The following is an 18,448-nucleotide window of genomic DNA, read 5'->3' as shown; positions in this document are numbered from 1 at the left end:
AGCAGGGTATAAATATTGGCTAAATAGATTTATTTTCATACAAAGAATACACAGATTCCCCCATGGGGGCACCCTGACCTGGGGGACACCCCCGAGATGTCCCCAGCTTCTGTTCTCACCAGGGCAGGGGGACAGCGGGCACCACCTCTGTGGGCTTCACCGGTTCCCCCAGCAGGATTGGGCCCCAGTGGTGGCACTGGGACCAAACGGGACGTCCTGGGGACATCCCCATTCTCTGCACTGGGTCTCTTTTTTGTCTCCAATGAAATCTTCCATTGGAGTTCTGTTTGTCTAGGAAATGCCCCAAACAGCAGGTCTTAACTTTGGGGATCTGTCTCCATCCCTGGGTGAGCTTTGGGACACCCCTGTCCCCTCAGTGCCTGCACTGGGTGTCTCCTTGCTCTCCTGTTCTGGGGACATCTCTGGACATTTTGGGGTCACCTTGTGCCCTAATACTGTGCTGGCACAGAGCCCTCCCCTCACCGTATGTACACACTGGATAAAAGAAGAAAATACAGATATTTATAGTGGGGGTGAAACACCCCCTGCTGCCCCCAAACATCCCCCATGTCCTCATCCTGGTGCCCTTTTGTTCCCAGGAGGGAGGTGCCCTGTCTTGGGCCAGCTGGAGACTGGGACAACTCTTCTGTGCCTCAGTTTCCCCACTGGTTGGTGGGCTGTGCCTCAGTTTCCCCATTGGTTGATGATTTTGTCATCACCCCACCAAGGAGATGTGGGATGAAGAGGAGCCACGCAAGCGGCCACCTCACAGGGTGACATGGGGGACATGGGATGACCCAAAGGCATCCTCCAACAGAGAAACATCACAGGCAGACCTACGCAAGTCCCCTTTTCTCCCCAGATTTGTCACACACTGCTATCACCCACCCTTAGGGAATCAGCAGTGTTGGTGACCTACAGCACCTGGTGGCTTTGACAGTGTTGGAGGCTGATATTGGGAGTACAGTCCAGATTTGGCCACCCCACCTCCTGCTGTCTCTTTACAGCGGGAGAGGAGGTGGTCAGGGACAACAGGGGGGTCCACCTCAAGCTCGTCCAGCTCAGCTGCGCTTGGTGACCATCTGCCGATCCCTTTTCTTCTTCTCCATCAACCTGGGATGGAACAGGAAGGTGGATTTAGGGTCCCACTACCCCAAAGGACCCACCACTCCAATTATACCACCACCCCAATGGACACACCATCCCAATGGACTCACCACCCCAATGGACCCACCATCCCAATGGACCCACCACCCCAGTGGACCCACCATCCCAATGGACCCACCACCCAATGGATCTATCACCCCAGTGGAACCTCCATCCCAATGGGACCACCCAAAGCTGGATTATGGGGTGAGCAGTGGGAACTCACTTGCGGTTGCGGACCTCAGTGAGCTCCATCAGCCGCTCTTGGGCTGCTCGCAGCTCATCAAGGCGCTGCTGGTAGCGTGAGTCGCAGTTGTTGGTGCGCTCGTAGCTGGAGACCTGGCTGGAGAGCTCGCTGGCACGGTCCCGCAGCTGCTGGATGGATGAGTAGAGGTTCTCCTCGTCTTCCTCCTGCTCCAACACAAAGGGATGAGGCTCATGGGGTGGATGGGGATTGATCCACTGGGGAAATGAGCAATGGGTGTTTCCAACTTGTCCATGATGCTCACCTTGGCATTGATGATCTCAATGTGGATGAGGAGTGCAGCCAGCTCCAGGTCCTCTGTGTAGCTGTTCTTTAGCGGCACTGACCGGTAGCCTGGACACAACATTGGGACATGAGCTCAGCCCCACAGTGGGGTCCCAGTCCCTTGCAATGGTCATAGTTGAGTCCCCAAGCAGCTGATGATGATGATGATGATTGTGTTCAAGAAACATGTACATGTGGTACTTAGGGACTTGTTTTAGTGGGCATTCTATGTTGGTGGTAGGTGGACAGTGGAGTCATGATTCTACGAGTGGACATAGTGGGGATGGGTTGATGGTTGGACTTGGTGATCTTGGAGGTCTTTTCAAACCTTATTGATTCTATGACTCTATAATGATGATGAGAGTGTGGATGGAGGGAGCGTACCTGTTTTGAGACCCTTAATGGGGAAGGTGGCTTGGGCCAAGAAATTGGGGTCACTGAACATGTCCTCCTCATATACCACAAAACGGAGGAAGGCGAACTCAGGGTTATTGATGTCGAAGACAAACTGCTTGAAGAGCCACACGGGGTTGAAACCATTGTCAGCTGCAGGGTGAGGTCAGAGCAGAGTTAGACACATGGACAACACCAACACAGCACCACTGCTCCTCTGTTAATAGGAGATGCCTTTCCCCTTTGATTCTCCATGAAACCCATCCCCACCACCCACATTTGAGCAGTCACAGGCATGGGCTGATGGTTGGACTAGATGATCTTAGTGGTGTTTTCAACCTTATTCTACGATTCTATGATTTCCAACGGAACCCCAAAGGGTGTCCCAATGACCCCCCCTGTCCTCTTGGCATAGGAACTAGGTGGGAGGACCCTCACCTACGACGTCAGTCTTGTTCTTGCTGTTGTCATACTCGGAGCCACACACCTCCACCTCCACAAAAGGGCACACAATGCTTCTCCCATTCTTGGGAAGGTGCCGGGCACCAAGAATCTGCGGGAGGAAGAGGAGGAGGAGGAGAGTGAGGTCCAGCCATGGTGGTCCTGTGGTCAACAAAGGACTTCCTTGGGCATTCTTATGGCTTGGTTGGTTTGGGTTTGCCAAAATCTTAATGACCATAATTAGCCACATCACACCTTATTTATGACCTTGGACTCATTTTAGCTGTATCTGCAGAATGATTTGAAAAACTTTTGCTGTGTCCATGCCATACTCAAGAGCTGTTTGCCTACACACTAACCCATCCCAGCTGTAAAACCAAAAGGACCCAAAGTTTGGGTCAACTCTGTGCAATTGTGGGGTTTCCCCCTCAAAGTTCTGAAGTTCCTTCACAGTCTGGAAAGATTATGCAAAAAAGACCAACAGACCTAACAGGTCATGAGCAATGAATTCCATGGAGCAAATATGGGTCTGAAACATGTAGAAATTGACCCCAAAGAAAGAAAGAACTGAACCCTCATCTTGATGGTGGTCACCTCAGAATGGACTTGCCATCCTTGTACACTTGCCTGCAGCTGCACTGTGATGGGCTCCACAATCTTCAGGCTGTTCTTGTCGAAGGGGTCAAACGTCTCATCCCTCATGATGTCGGGTTGTAGGACATAGCCACTGCGGCCGCCGAGCATGAAGAGCGCCTGGTTCAGCTGCATCGGCTTGTCTATGGCCAGGGGACAAAGCAGGGTTCAGGGAACCTCCAGTGGCCCTGAGCAGAAGGTTCTGCCCTCACAAACTAAAACCCCCTACTAAATCTCTCAACCCTGGGTAGAAGTGCATGAAACAACCCAACATTTCATGAGAATACCCCCTTCAAGATGGGGACAAAGGTTGGAGAGCTCATCTAAACCACCTCCAGCCATGGGACCAGTGGCAAAGCCACCAGGGGTGGGGATTTTTGCATCCTGGGCACAGGATTTACCAGGTGTCTGGAAGTTGAGGGCCACCAGCTGGCTGCCGCAGATCCACATAGGCAGTGGGTCGTAGTTGGAGGAGTCCAGACGCTGACCTTTGGGGTAGATGCGGCTGAGCTGGCGCCGGTTATACTGCAGGAACTTCTTGCCCTTGCTGCGGTTGGCGTACTTCTCCGCTTTGGTCTCCGGGAAGGAGGACATATCCCTGTAGCATGCTTTGTCTGTGCCAATCTCTGAAAGCACCAAGGTGGCCATCAGTGGAAGACATGGCGTTCTGTGGGAGTAACCAGTTCCCCCAAACCCCTTCCTTCCCCTCCTCATCCCATCATCGCCCTTTTCCAGCTCTTACTGTCCTCATCGAATGGCACAGGGCGGCAATACACAACCAGCTCAGAGAGCTCCAGTGCAATCTTCTTCCGCCGCTCCATGATCTTCCCCTCTTGCATCTGCAAAAAGTAAAATGGAATCTGTGATTATTCCATTGATAGAGATGGTCCGTAAACTACAGTCCAATCACTGTGGGATGGGAAATCCACCAACATCCACTGATAGAGATTGACTGTCCACTACTGTCCATCCACCATGGGATGAGACATCCACCACCATCCATTGATGGGGATGATCTGTCCACTGGTGTCAATCCACCATGAAATGGGACATCTACCATCACCCACTCCATTCCGTCCTCTGGGGATGAGGATGTCCACCACCACCTGCTGTACCCCAGTGCCCCTCACCCTGGCATCGGCGTTCTGTGTGGCCTCCCGGATCTTGGCCACCCACTCGCTGAGCTCCTCCTGCGTGTCAGCGGCCACATCCAGTGACTGGGCTGCGTGGGACATCTGCTGAGAATGGATGGTGAAGACAAATGGTTTGGAGCTCCTCCCGTCTTTGGAGATAACTATAAGGACATCAGAGGGGGCTTTACTCGAAGACATTCCCAATGGATGGCTCTGTGGAGCAAACGAAACCTCAGCGGTCCTGCTCCTGGGCCCCTACCTGCCCTCCCCAGCACCCGCCAGCCTCCTCCTCCTTTGAGAGTAGTCCCAAATATTGCAAATTGTCAAGAAACACTGTGGGAGAGTTGAACCCAAATGCCTGTTAAACTGTGGCCAATCCCCCCAAAAACACTGGAATTGAAAGCAGCAACCACAATTAACCACAATTAATAGTTCTGTCTTTTCAATCTGAAATGCATTTTATTTTGAGCTGGGGTAAATAATCCCAAACCATCCAGACCACTAAATCCCTCTAAATTCTTTCAACATCAGCCAAATGCCCCCACATTCTGTTGCACTGAGTGACATGGTCTAGAGAGGTCACAGGGATGGGCTGATGGTTGAACTGGATGATCTTATTGGTCTTTCCAACCTTAATGATTCTTTGAGTCTATTAATTCAGTCCCAGACTGCCCCCAGCACATCATGCCAATTATGAGGCCCTTCCTTCTCCCCATCTGGACAGAGATGTTACCAGCATCTATCAATGAGGGGTTCACCCCATGTGTATGATGAGTTTTGAGAGCCTCAGCTCATGGTGCTGAGCTCTAACTTGGGGTATGCACCATTCCCACTGGGGACGTGGTAGGGACACTCACCTACGTGGCACGATGGCACATCGATGAAGCCCTTCAGGAAGTTTCCCAGGGGGCTGTTTTCTGATGACTGCAAGAGAGGAAAGAGGAGGGATTGGTGAAGGGCAGCCCAACCTTCATCCAACCCTCCATCCAACCCTCCAAATCAGCTGATTCCAAGCAAAAGCCAAGAAAAAAAAAACACACTTCTGCCAAACTCCATTCCACGGAGCATGCCAGAGCCTCCAGATAAGGGTTTGGGTTGGACTGGTGCTGGGAGCATCTCAGGTGGTCTCAGTGAATGGGAAAAAGGAGATGACATAGAGACAGGGTACTCACAGCCTCGTCCTGCTCCTGCGCCTGGGTGCTGACGATTTCCTCCACATAGTTGGCTGGGAACCACAGCTGTTTCTTGCCCCCATAGTCCCCCCGCCACCTGCAAGGGGTGAGAGGATCAAGGCAACAGGACCAATTGGAGGGGTATACGGGGTGTTAATGCTACATGCAATGTCAGGGAGCAATTGGAGAAGGAAGGGAGGGGGCAGAAAAGGAGGTCGTTAAAACAGACCACGGGAAGATCCCTGCCTGTGGCAATGCTGCCCAGGGCACCAGACCACTCTTACCAGCCACCATCCTGCTTGTCAACGTTGTGGATGATGGCTTGCTTGCAGAATGACAGCTCATCCTCCCGCTGTGCTTTGTAGTCATAAAGAGCCTTCACCGTGCACTGAACCACCAGGGAGAGGGATACACTTGTCACCACCAAGCTGGGATGCCCAGCTAATGTCCAGAATGCCTCACCCCCTAAACCATGACCTCTAAAAGTCCACTCTGAAAGTGAGACATGTTAGAGGGGACAAGAGGGCTGTAGGTGTGTGTGGTCCCATACAACGAGCATATTCCCCTTCTGGGTTCTCCGTTGTGGAAGTAAGCTCCCAACCACTATATGTCCCTGAATGTGTTCATTACATGTGGAGATGTGATGCTTAGGGGCATGTTTTAATGGGGTAGTGGGCATGATGGTGATGAGTTGGGGTTGGACTTGATGATGTCAGAGATAAATGATTCTATCATTCTCCCTTGATATTACTACATTCCCTGAAAAAAAAAAAAAAACCCTTTGAGTTAGATCTTAGGCTGAGAGCTGCTTTGCTTCCAAAGCACTTTTAAAGCACAGCCACACTGGACCATGGGATTGTAGGGTCACAGAGAAAGGACCTCAAAGCTCCTCCAGGGTCAGCTCTGAGACCAGCCTCGATCTAAAAACATCCAAGGATGGAGACTGTCAGCTGTGAAATGACCCTAAACTTGTTCTTTTGGGGTTCTCCCCAGAGGAAAAGTTTCCTGCTGTTGTGGCAAACTTTTGCTGGATCTTTGCTCCAGACCTGTCTCATATCTACCATGGTGATGCTGTTGCTGGAGCTCAGACTGTCCCCAGGTGATGGGGATGTGGAAAGTTTCCCACCAGTTCCAGCATTGCTTAAGTGTCAGAGAAACAGCTTCTCTGGTCCATGGTGGGAACCATCCAGGAGCCTCAGCAGGAGAATCACTATGTCCCACCACCCTGCACCTTTTGGGGACACCAGCTCAGCCTCTTACCCTGGCCATTGGCATCTTGTTGGCCTCCACATAGAAATGGGGTGTCCGCACCTCATACAGAGCCCCATAGTCCAACTCCTGCAAGGACAGACATCAAAAGAGGTCATCTGGCCATGGGCATGGATTATGAAGAATCGCAGGGGAAACTGGGCCATCACATGTGGGCCAGAGGAGTATGATGGGGACCCAGCATCCCTTTACAGCTCATTGGAGGGTACTTGTGGCTAGTGAAGATGCTATAATCATGGCCAATGGTAGTGGTTTGAGTTGGACTTCGGGCAAATCTCCTTTGCTGTCCAGGAGACTGGGGAAGTTCTTCCAACCACAACAAAGATTGGGATGGAGTTGGATTGCCCATGGCACAGAACTACTTTATCCCCACTGTCTTCAACTGTCCCTGCCACTGGGAGTACTCACAGTGGTGCCCATCTTCTCCAGGGTCTCCTCATTGATGGGGTAGCGCAGCTTCATCTTACGGTACAGCGGATGCTTCTCATAGTAGCTGACAAGGTCCACCAGGCTCTCAAACTCGGCTGAGCTGCCCAGCATGAAGAGTCGTCCCTCCTGCTGAATGCGGCAGTGCTTGATCTTCCCCTCTGCCCTGAGGCCAAGAGAGCAGCCAGAGTTGTCCCCAGCTCTTGGAGTGGAGCCATAGGGCCAAGCCTGGACAGTCTGGGAGTGCTGGGGTGGCCACACTCACCGGAATGAAATGGCATAGGAATTGGGTTCGCTCCGTTTTCGCACAAGGAAGGCTCCATCCCGAGGGACCCGCATCAGCATGTGCTCAGCCTGCAGGCGTGTTAGGCTGGCGTGATACCACCTGGATAGGCACAGCAAGGAGGCAGTGGGCTGGCAAACCCCAGATCTGACACCAGCTGCTCTGGAGTCAACATGGGAAGGGATGAAGAAGGTAGACCCAAGGGTGAGACAAGTGATGGAAGAGGATGGTGGACCCAAAAGTGAGACAAGCAATGGAAGAGGGTTGTGGACACAAGAGTGGGACAAGTGATGGAAGAGGATGGTGAACTCAGGGGAGGGACAAGTGATGGAAGAGGATGATGCACACAAGAGTGGAACAAGTGAAGGAAGAGAGTGGTGGACCCAAGGTAGCAGTGGGCTGGGTTTCACCCTCACTCTTTGCTCTCGTGGGCATTAGGCTGGGGCACGGGGTCAGTGAGGCGCATCTCAAACTCATTGCAGCGGAGTGGCACCTCCCGGTAGTGGCAGATGAGACTGTAGAGGCTGTCAAAGACCAGGTTGTCTGTCAGGTAGAACTTGGTGGAACCAGCCTCCTGCCGTGAGTGGATCCGGCAGTGCTGCACGCGGTTTGATCTCCTGCCATGAGGGAACAAGGTGGGAGTGAGTCAGTCCAGATCTATGACCATGCCAGGCCATGCTTGGGGACGGTCTGGGTCAGGACACCACAATGCTCAGAAAGAAGGTGTTTTCCCTCAAAATATCATTTCTGCCTCCAAACTGCGGGTCTACTGGAGGCAGCCACCAGATGCCTGATATGATATCCAGACCAGCCTGGGGAAGATGTGATTCTTCCATCCACCCCAATGGAGGTTGAACTGGGGCTCCTACCAGAAGGACAGGGTGTAGTCACCCACGAAGGTCTCGCTTTCGCGCACCAGGAAGGTGCCATCCTTGCCTCCCGTCTCAGTGCAGTATTCATGCAGCAGCTTCTCGGCAATCTGCCGCCCATCACGACCACCTCCCAGCTTCCCATGGAACCACTTCTCCGTGAAGTGCAACTCGTTGTTGTTGAATTCCTGTGAGAGACAAGATACACCTCAGGGTTAGTGTCCCCATGAGCAGTTGCTGTTGATCTTTGCCCTTTCCTCATGCTGACTCCCAGTGTCCTCAAATGCCCCCACCCCATGGCTGCATCCTTTCCCACACACACCTCCTTCTGCTCCACCTCTTCTTCATCTTCATTGAACTGGTAGCGTGAAGTCTCCTCTGAGTAGTAGATCTTGTTGCTTGTCAAGACGAAATAATGCGGGCTCCAGGTCTGGGAGGGAGGAATAGCATCACCAAGGCAGGAAGGATGGTGGCATGGAGGGATGGGGCTTTGAGACCTCTGTTTCTTCCCTGCATGCCCCATGGCATTGAAACGGTTCCCCATGCCCATCCCAAACCCCGGTGCTCTCCCCTCCCAGGGCAGCCCCATCTGACACATCCTGCTCTGCCCACAGCCATCACTGTATGGAGATCCTTACATGGTCAATGGGGTCTTCGAGGTAGAGGATGCCGTTCTTGATGGAGTTGCTGATGTCATTCTCTGAGTAACTGGCAGTGGAGACCTCCTCATATAGGTTCCCTTCAACCAGCTTCTTGTGCTGGAGACAGCCCGGGAACAGGAACTCAGCAGCAAGCATCGTGACCCCATCATACCGAGCTCCCAGCCCTAATCCACAGGTCCACCATCACCACCACCACCCATTTCCCACACATCTCTCCTTGCACAGAACCTTGACATCCTACTGCTTGTGCGTGGAGAGATAATTGCTTCTGAGTCCCAAGATTTGGGGGAATCATCTTCCCTCCCAGCCCAGTGCAGTCCTTGTCCCTTCTGCAAAGAGCTTTGGGTTAGTGCCTGCCCCCACACCTTGATAAGGATCTTCTTCTTGAGTTGGGTGGGCGAGGGAAGCTCATCAGCATTGATGTCAACTGGCTTGGTGAGCAGCATATCCCCAAAGACCTTCTTGAAATGGGAAGCCATGTTCCTCTGCTGGACGATGCTGCAGTGGTCTTCAATGGAGAGGATGATGGGGAACCTGAAGCAAGCAGGTGGGAAAAGTGGCTTGGGATGAAGATGAATAAAAGGGGAATCTGAGCAGCAGTTGCCTGCCCAGCCCAGAATTGGGGTGGTGCTTTGGTGGGGCAGGGCTTACTCAGATGTGACAAATGCGTGCTCCTTGATGGTATGCAGCACGTCCAGGAATTTGATTTTGGAGGTGAGCGTGTGACCATGATAGATGATGGGGAGATCATCTGGGCCATCCCAGCAGTCCACTAAACAGAGAAACAACTCGGTTAACACATGCTGCTCATCAACTGTGCACCAGAATGATGTTGGATATTAGGAAAAACTTCTTTTCCAAAAGAGTGGTCAACCATTGGAACAGGCTGCCCAGGGAGGTGATAGAGTCACCATTCCTGGAGGTGTTCAAGAAATGTGGAGATGTGGCACTGAGAGACATGGTTTAGCAGGCATAATGGGGATAGGTTGGGGTTGGACTGGAAGATCTTAGAGCTTTTTTCCAACCTTTATGATTCTATGAGTGGGCATGGTATGATGGATTGATGATTGGACTTGATGATCTTGGTGATCTTTTCCAATCTTAATGATACTATGATTTTAACCCCCTCTCCCCTTTGCCATGGGATGGGTGCAGGGGATGGTCCATCTGGGGCAATGTGAGGTGCTGGGGAAGCTCAGCATTACTGCAGTGTGCCATGGAGTATGGGGTGGACTCACACTCAATGCAGCGGCAGCCCATGCGCAGGCAGCGGGCATATGCCTCCAGGGAGGACTCGCTGGAGAACTGGTCTCCTGTCAGGTACCTGCAGAGGAACAAGAGGGGATGATTAGGAAGGAATGCATGTGGGATCACTGAGGTGAGCCCATCCTGTCCTTACGTGTTGTGGGAAGAGGAGATCCAGTACTGGGACAAGGGGTGGTTCATCTCCTCAGGCACTACGCGCTCATACTTGGCGTCCATCACCATGTTCTCCTTGGAGAAGAGGTATGTGAGGAACTGGGGGAGAAGGAAGCAGAGAAGTCAGAATTCAATGGGATGAAGAGATCGATGTGAGGGGTCAATGCTCTATGGGTTCGCTCACCTCATCCAGCTGGAAGGAGGGTTCTGCTGCATCAATGGAGCCATCCTTGAGGTAGGAACACATGTAGTCCCGCACCATGCCCACATCGCTGGCCCATGGCTCCTAGGGTGCAAACACAGCTGCTTTTATGGGGTGCATCAGCTGGGAAGGGGTATCCCATGGGATTCACCAGAACTGGGACCGAGAGGGGTCTCAAAGGACAACCAACCTTCTGGTCATGCAGAAGGAACTTCTGGAAGTCGTAGAGGGACACCTGGCACAGCTCAGGGCGGTCCACGTTCCTGGAGCACAGCAGCAGGAGGTGTTGCCCGAGGATATGGGGAAGTGGGCACTGCACTACATCACTGCATCTCTGGTCCCCATTCCTGCTCACATCCCCACCCACATCCCCACTCACATCCCTGCTTGCATCGTCACTCATATCCACATCCTGCTGTTGCATCCCTGGCACACATCTCCACTCACATTCTTGCTTGTATCTCCACTTGCATCCCTGCTCTTATTTCTATTCCCATCCTAATTTGCATCCCCACTTGCATTCCTGCTCATATTTGTTCCCAATCTCATTTGTAACCCCACTTGTTTCGCTACTCACATTTCCACTCACATTCCCACTACCATCCCTGCTTTCATCCCAGTTTGCATCCCTACTTGCATCCTTGCTCTCATTTATTCTCATCCCTATTTGCATGACCACTTGCATCCATGCTCTCATTTCTGTTCTTGTCCCCATTTATAACCCTACTCACATTCCTCTCACATTTCCACTCCCATCCCCATTTGCATCCCTGCTCTCATCCCGATTTACATCCCCACTCACAACTCCACTCAAATTTCCACTCACTCCCATCCCTGCTGCCATTCCAATTTGCATCCCTACTTGCATCCCTGCTCTCATTTGTTCACACGCCTATTTGCATGACCACTTGCATCCCTGCTCTCATTTCTGCTTCCATCCCAATTTGCATCTCCACTCGCATTCCTGCTCAGGTTTCCACTCCCATCTCCATTTGTATCCCTGCTCCCATCCCCATTTGCAACCCCACTCCATCCCTTCTCAAATCCCTGCTGGATGGAAGTCTGTGGGGCTCCTGGAACTCACCGCAGAGGGAAGGAGAGCTCCAGCTGCTCAATGACCTGCAAGGCAAAGGGGGGATGGGCTGAGCTGCCTGGGGACATGCTGCAGTGAGCTGGAGTGGATGGGTCATGACTCTTACCGACTTCTGCGCGTCAAACATCAGGTTTTTGTAGAACTGGATAAAGTGGGAGAAGGTCATCTCATTCCTGGCTTCCACCTCCTGTGGGATGGGTGATGTGAAAGTGGGACTGGTGTAGAGACATTGGACAGGGGCTTGAAGCCCCATTCCCCACACAGCCAAGGACTTACCACAAGCTTGTCCCGCAGGAACCTCATGTTGGGTACGCGGTAGTTCACCTGGGGCAGCATGGCCTTCAGGTCCTTCACTGTAATGCTGCGAGACAGAGAGATGTTGTCAGGGCGCCAACTAGATCCCACATGGCATGGATCCCCTGGATGCATCGCTGAGTTGGCCCCAAATCAGTATCAGCCCAGATTCCTCTTTGAGGCTCCCACCCTCCCAGGCTGCAGATTCCCACAGCACCATCCAATTTGCTCTGGAGGCATTTTTGCCCTTTTTCTTTATGATTTAGAGGGCTCTGGTGTGAGTATAGGAGCCCTGAGCAGGGGGTCAGGGAGAAGGGGTGTATCTGGACACCTGTCCCACCCAAAGACCATAATTATCCCCATCCTCATCCCATCCTCATCCTCATCCTCATCCTCATCCTCACCCTCATTCTTATCCCATCCCTATCCTCATCTTCATCTCACCCCCATCCTCTTCCCCATCTCCATTTCCATCCCCATCCCGATCCTTATCCCACTCCCATCCTCTTCCCATCCCCATTGCCATCCAACCCTCATGCCAACTGCATTTAAATCCAAATTCCCTTTTTTTTTTTTTTTTTACTGATTGAAGAATATGAGTTGCCTATGGTTGCACTAATGGCCCATCCTCTCCCAGTGTTGCAGTGGGCATGAGGATATTTGAGTTCCCACAGTCCTACAGGGACTGTGCTCCAGTTGCTGGTTTTAGGTACCTCGGAGCACCCCAAATAAACAGTTACTGCCTTGTCCCACACCCTTGCTCCCAGCCTCCGGATCTGGGGTTGGTATGACCCAGTTCATGGCCACCAAAGCTGGTTGATTTGAAGGGTTAGGCAAAGGATTTCAGCTATTTGCCCTCTGGAAAACACCCCAGGAGAGAGGTGGGTGGTTTTTGGCTGTTGCACGCTCAGACCACTGAATCCTTTCCCCTGTAGGGCTATGCTAGTTCTCACCTGCCTTCCCGCGACCGGTCCATCCCATCAAACTGTTTCCGCAGCCACCTGGGAAGAAGGGATGAACAGACAAACAGTGCTCAGCCATGGGGACCAAGCTCACAGTTCATCCTTTCACACCACAAATGGGGACCATGAAATGGGATTGACCATCCCTCCTCACCTCTCAATCTGCAGCGGGGTCTGGGCTTTCTGGGTGTCTGCCACCAACCAGTTGAGACCTGTGATCCACAAGTTGATGTCTTCCTCACAGAAAGCTAGAGGAGGAAGAGGAGGTTGGTGAAGGATGGGGGAGATGGGATGCTGAGGATGGATGGAAGGGGCAAGGTGGGAGCCCACACACCAGCCACGCTGAGCGTCCGCAGCCTGAAGTCCATCCCGTAGAGGATGATGAAGCACATGGTGAAGTCGAGCTTGCGAGCATCCTCAGGATAGCGCTCAAAGTCCCGTGAGTTCTTTCCCAGGCGGATCTCCTTGATCTCCCGAATGTCAACTGCAGGGACAGAGGGACATAGGACTGTCCCTTGTCACCCTGATACCACAGAGCCACGTGTAGGGCTTGGAGAAGGTGCAGGAGGTGGGATGGTGTGGACACCCCAAGATGGGACATTCCACTGGGCTGTGATAGTTATTTTGGCCATGTGTCCCTCAAAGGCAACATGTCACTGCTGGTGGGATGGCATGTCCTTCATAGATTTGTGTCCCCAATATGAGGCATCCTGATGGCACTACCCATCAGTACATGATGGGATTATTAGTGCCATGTGTCCTCCAGGCACAGTGTCCTCAAGGTAGGGTGTCCCTACGGGTGTCTGACAGCACTATGGGCACCACATGTCCCCAGGATGGGGCATTCCATGGGGCTGGGATTGGTACTATGGCCACGTGTCTCCCAAGGGAGACATATTCCCACAGCCCTGCAGTGACACATTGGTTGGTGTGATGGCACCACGCATATTGCGTGTCCTTCAGGGAGTCATGTCCCCAAAATGGGTCATCCTGGTAGCCATCATTGGTACATGATGGTGTTATGAGTTCCACGTGTCCTCCAGGAATTGTGTCCCCAGGATGATATGTCCTCATGATGCTGCCTAAAATTTCCCATCTCTCTCGGTGCCACATGTCCTTGGGACTCAGCCCTGCAATCCCTACAACCACCTTCTACTCTCCGAGAAAAACTTGGGACAGGCTGAGCTCATCTTTTAATAGAATACGTCTGTCCAAAGGTGGCAATTTGCAGCCCAGACCGCAGGGCGTTTATTTCCTGCTGTGCTGCTCTCTCATTATCTCGCTATATAAAGCCCAACCGGTGGTGGGAGGGTTGGGTTTCCGGACCGCGGTCTTCCTCACTACTACATCACCAGTGGAGATTTCCATCCCCTGGTTTTGTAGAGAGGGCAGCTGGAGTAGAGTAATAATATCAGGGTATTAATGGCTGTGCTACAAAACAGAGCCTTCAGCACTGGAAAAGGGCTTTGTATGGCCAAGGGTGGCCGGACACCGCACAGGGTCATTGTCCTGCAGGAAATGGGTCATTTCCCAGAGAATTTCCGGCCCGGCCCCTGCAGCGTTTCCTACATGGCGGTGGGGATGGGTGCAGGGTACTAGAGCAAAGAAAAAGTGGAATGCATGGATAAGGGATAAGGGATGGGGGAAATGGGTTTGATTCAGTGAAATAGAGGTGGGAAATGTTTTTTCTTGGCGGAAAGGCTCTGGAAAACACTGGTGGCTTTATGCAGCCTTCCTTTGGATGGATGAGAGCCAACTTGGGCGGACTGGGGCGGGATGCGGGCACTAGGCTGCAAAGCAGAGCTCAACTGGTGTCTGCACCCATATGTATGATTTTGGGGAAGGGAAGCTGGCTGCTGTCCATGGTTTGTAGACTCTGAGTGCAAATGGGTAGATATTTGGGGCTGCTTTGTAGGATGGAAACTGGAGGCACTTCCCCAACCCTACCCACTGCAGGGCACTGCAGAAGGGAGAGGTGCTGGTGGCTATTGTGGCTTTGCTGATGGTTGCCAACACAGCCAGGATCCAGGCTCGGACCCAGGAGAGGGAGCGTGCAGCACAATGCAACGTGCTGGCGGCTTCCTGGAAACCACATCTGCAGCGGATTTGCAGCGATCATGGCAGAAGTATGTCTCCAAACTCCTCCCTGCATTGTCTCCGGGGTCTTGGTGATTAAAACATGCTGGGAGCCAGATCCAACTGTGAAAATCCCTTTTCTCTTCTCATGCAAAGCAAGCAGCACTGATACAAAGAAGGATTTAAAAATAGGGGCAGTGTGGTTGGGAGGGGACGGAGGGTCTGCCTGGTAGATTTTAGAGGCTGGGAGTTTCCTGAGTGCGTTAAGAGAAAAGCAAGGAAAGGCTCCAGGAGGGAAATGCAAAGCTGGGAAATGCTGCTGGCCCAGGTGGCCCCTTGGTCCTTCCTTTGGGTGGGACATGGAGCAGTCCAGGCCTCCTGCATGGGATCACCCCATGCTATTGTGAAGCTGATCTAAAGGCTGAAATAAAAGATTCTGCCTGAGCCAGAAGCGTTAACCCCATCTTATTTCTAATTGTTCAGATGGAGGCATGAGTGTCAATTAGCCATCATCATAGCAGACCATACTGCAAACCACCCCTCCAAAGTATTTTTGGGTTGGCAGGGGCTGGAAAGCACATGGGAAGGGGTAAATTTTGGAGGCAATGCAGGATGACATTGTAGCTCCTAACCTTGAGGCTGTAGCATTCTGGAGGACTCCATCTGCATGGACACATGTCCAAGTAGCAGCTTAATGAAGCGTGTAATTAGCCTGAAGGGCAGGGGGCATCTCCAGCAGAGCTGGGATCCCCATACTGCCCTGTAATAGAGATATCAGCACTGTCGGGTATCTTGCTAATCCCTTCTCAAGCTGAGAAGAGGATTTGGAATGGTTCAGGCAGGCATGAAGTTGGGCATTAAGCTGGGAGTGAGGTCCTGGAGCTTCCCTAAAATCCCAGTGAGCAGGAGGACACATGTGAGCATGGAATGGGGATGGACCAGGTTGGTAAAGATGATTCAGGACTGGGGCAACTGAGGCAGGAGATCAGGGTCGATGGGAAAGTAGTGCTGAGATCCTGACCTGGCCCTGTGCAATCTCCCAAATAAAAAACAAGGAGCAGGAAATGCGTTATTTCCTCAAGCAGAGAACAAGTTTTCCCTGCAAAGGCCGTAGGGGAACCAGCCCACTGGGGACACTGGCCAGTCCCCTGTCCCCTATGCCTCCCTGTGCTTGGAGGCATCCCACCATTGCCAGGCATCCCACTGCAGGAGATCACCCCTGTGTGGTCAAAGATCGCAACGTGGCAGGACATCTTGCCATGGTAGAACATCCCACCATTGTCAGGTATCCCAGTGTGGTAGAACATCACATCATGGCCAGGCATCCCACCATAGCTGGGCATCCCAATGTGGTAGGACATCCCACCTTGGAAGAACATCCCACCATTGCCAGGCATCCCACTCCAGGAGATCACCCCAGTGTGGTAGGTCACCCCACCATTGTCAGGCATACCACTGTGGTAGGACATCCCACTTTGGCAGAACATCCCACCATTTCCAGGCATCCCAATATGGTAGAATATCCCACCATGGCCAGGAATCCCCCTGCAGGAGATCGCCCCAATGTTGTAGGACATCCCACCATAGTAGAACATCCCACCATTGCCAGACATCCCAACGTGGTAAGATATCCCACTACATTACAACATCCCACCACAGCCAGACACCCCACCAATGTGTCCCCAGTCCCTGTCTCCAGTACTCACTGTCCCCCTCCACCTTCTCAGGTGTCCGACTCCAGATAATTTGTCGGGTCTCCAGCTTCACCTGGAATGTCCTTCGCTCTGGCCTCTGTGACTTCTTCTGATAGAACAAAGTGAGGACGGTGCCCATCTCCAGGCAGCGGAGGATCCTTCCAATGTCCCCTGCCTCCATCCTGCCGTCCTCCAAAAAGCCATTGACGCTGTTGAGCCTGGACACGGACATCTTCACTGCGTGGCCATCGCCCGCCGGAGCCGCAGAGCCGAGGTTGTCTCATGCATGAAGGGATGAACCCAAGGGGGAGCAAAAAACTCAAATCCTCTGCAGGGATTTTCTCCGAGCAGTGGGAGAATCTGACTCCGGCGTTTGCATCCAGCGGTGTCGGAGGGGGAGATGGGTGACGGCTTCAGAGCTGGAGGGATAAAAACCATCCGGTCACCACGAGCCCTTAAGGTTGGGGATACCTTGGGTGCAAAAAAACCCAAAAAAGCAAAGTCACCCCCAAAAAAGCAAAGTCACCCCAAAAGCAGCCGAGCGGAGCAAACCGATCCCCGGCCTCCGTGCAAAGCAGAATGGGGCTGCAGGGTATGAGGTGCCCAACCTGGGGTGCGGGGCCGGTGAGGTGGGATGAGGGTGGCGGGGGATTTGGGGTTTTTAAGGAGGCGGCCGCCTGCTGCCCCCTCTCTCCGCTCCTTAATTTCGAGCTGATGAAATGGACGCCCAGAGGAAACTGCAATCACACATGGCCGGAAAGAGATCAGAAAGGAATTTAAAAAAAAAAAAAAAAAAAAAAAAAGCAGGATCTTGGAGAAGGGAAAATCGCAGCGACGGAAGAGGCGGCGGAGGGTGACATCTAGAGGAAGCCAAAATGGGGATGGGCTCTGGGAGTGTCTCCAGGCCCTACAAATGGAGGGGGGGTACTCCAGGGATGGGGCAGCAGGGGGACGGGGTGATGGGGTTGGGAGGCTGCTGGCTTCACCCCAAGGAGGCATTGCAATGGGTTTGGGGGCTGCTGAGGGTGGGAGGTCCATTTTTCGGCACATTCATGCTGGTGATTCCTTTTGCACTTTCTTGCAGAAATTCCTGCCCTGTGTGCAGTGAAATGGCAAAATGGGGGGAAATTGGGGTGGAAAAGTGGTGGAAAAAAGGAATGAAGAAATAGAAAATGGCTGTTTTGGGTTTAGCTCCTGGCTATCTGCACTGCTGAGCCTGGACTGAACCCAGCTGACAGCAGGGCAAGCTATGGGGCTAAGGAGCCATGGGGCTAAGGAGGGAGCAGAGGGTCACTGCAGGGATTTGGGGATGCAGGGGTGCAGGGTGGGTTTTTCCCCAGCACCATGCTTTGGATCTGTGGGGCTGCTGTGGGATTTTCAACAGAATGGGACAGCGCAGCATTGAGGCTCTATGCTGGAGCACCCAGAGGGACTGGTGTTGGGCTCAGGCACCTTAGGTTCCTGTTGATGGAGGCTAAGGAACCTCAGGGTCCTGGTGATGGATACTCAGGTACATAAGTAACCATTAATGGTTACTTGTAATGGTTACAGTAATGGAGACTTGGCCATCTCAAGGTCCTGGAAATTGAGGCTCAGAAACCTCAGTGTCCTGATGATGAAGGCTCAGGCACTGAAAGGACCAAGTAATGGAGGCTCAGGAACCTCAGTGTCCTGGTGATAGAGTCTCAGACACCTCAGGATCATGATGATGGAGGCTCAGGCACCAGAAAGTCCTAGTGATGGAGGTTCAGA

At 52.6% G+C, this 18,448-nt stretch overlaps 1 protein-coding gene across 5 annotated transcripts; it reads right to left on the bottom strand.

The window, feature by feature from the left end:
• LOC110393955 (1-phosphatidylinositol 4,5-bisphosphate phosphodiesterase gamma-1-like) lies at window positions 10-17,452 on the bottom strand. 5 transcript variants are annotated; one of them, XM_021387485.1, is made up of 33 exons: window positions 17,305-17,452; window positions 16,709-17,115; window positions 13,261-13,410; window positions 13,081-13,174; window positions 12,918-12,965; window positions 11,947-12,031; window positions 11,777-11,857; window positions 11,662-11,696; window positions 10,768-10,840; window positions 10,560-10,661; window positions 10,356-10,474; window positions 10,195-10,280; window positions 9,608-9,728; window positions 9,322-9,490; window positions 8,933-9,052; window positions 8,617-8,724; window positions 8,295-8,482; window positions 7,842-8,042; window positions 7,408-7,527; window positions 7,125-7,308; window positions 6,708-6,785; window positions 5,732-5,835; window positions 5,448-5,544; window positions 5,133-5,199; window positions 4,273-4,436; window positions 3,885-3,981; window positions 3,544-3,768; window positions 3,137-3,285; window positions 2,507-2,621; window positions 2,060-2,221; window positions 1,656-1,744; window positions 1,373-1,557; window positions 1,062-1,113 (listed from the first exon to the last, which is right to left on the bottom strand). In XM_021387485.1, exons 2-33 carry the CDS (start codon window positions 16,926-16,928, stop codon window positions 1,062-1,064), a joined length of 3,888 nt encoding a protein of 1,295 aa, XP_021243160.1. In that variant the 5' UTR covers window positions 16,929-17,115; window positions 17,305-17,452. The 5 variants fall into 5 exon arrangements, with proteins under 5 accessions (XP_021243159.1, XP_021243160.1, XP_021243161.1 ...); XM_021387486.1 differs by having other exon boundaries at window positions 16,709-17,167; window positions 17,305-17,443; XM_021387484.1 differs by lacking the exon at window positions 17,305-17,452 and having other exon boundaries at window positions 10-1,113; window positions 16,709-16,928.

This window comes from Numida meleagris, chromosome 2 (assembly GCF_002078875.1).
Source record: "Numida meleagris isolate 19003 breed g44 Domestic line chromosome 2, NumMel1.0, whole genome shotgun sequence".
In the NCBI taxonomy this organism is placed as follows: Eukaryota; Metazoa; Chordata; class Aves; order Galliformes; family Numididae; genus Numida; species Numida meleagris.
Note: the sequence above shows the minus strand (reverse complement) of the source record. Positions and strands in the feature narration are given on the sequence as shown.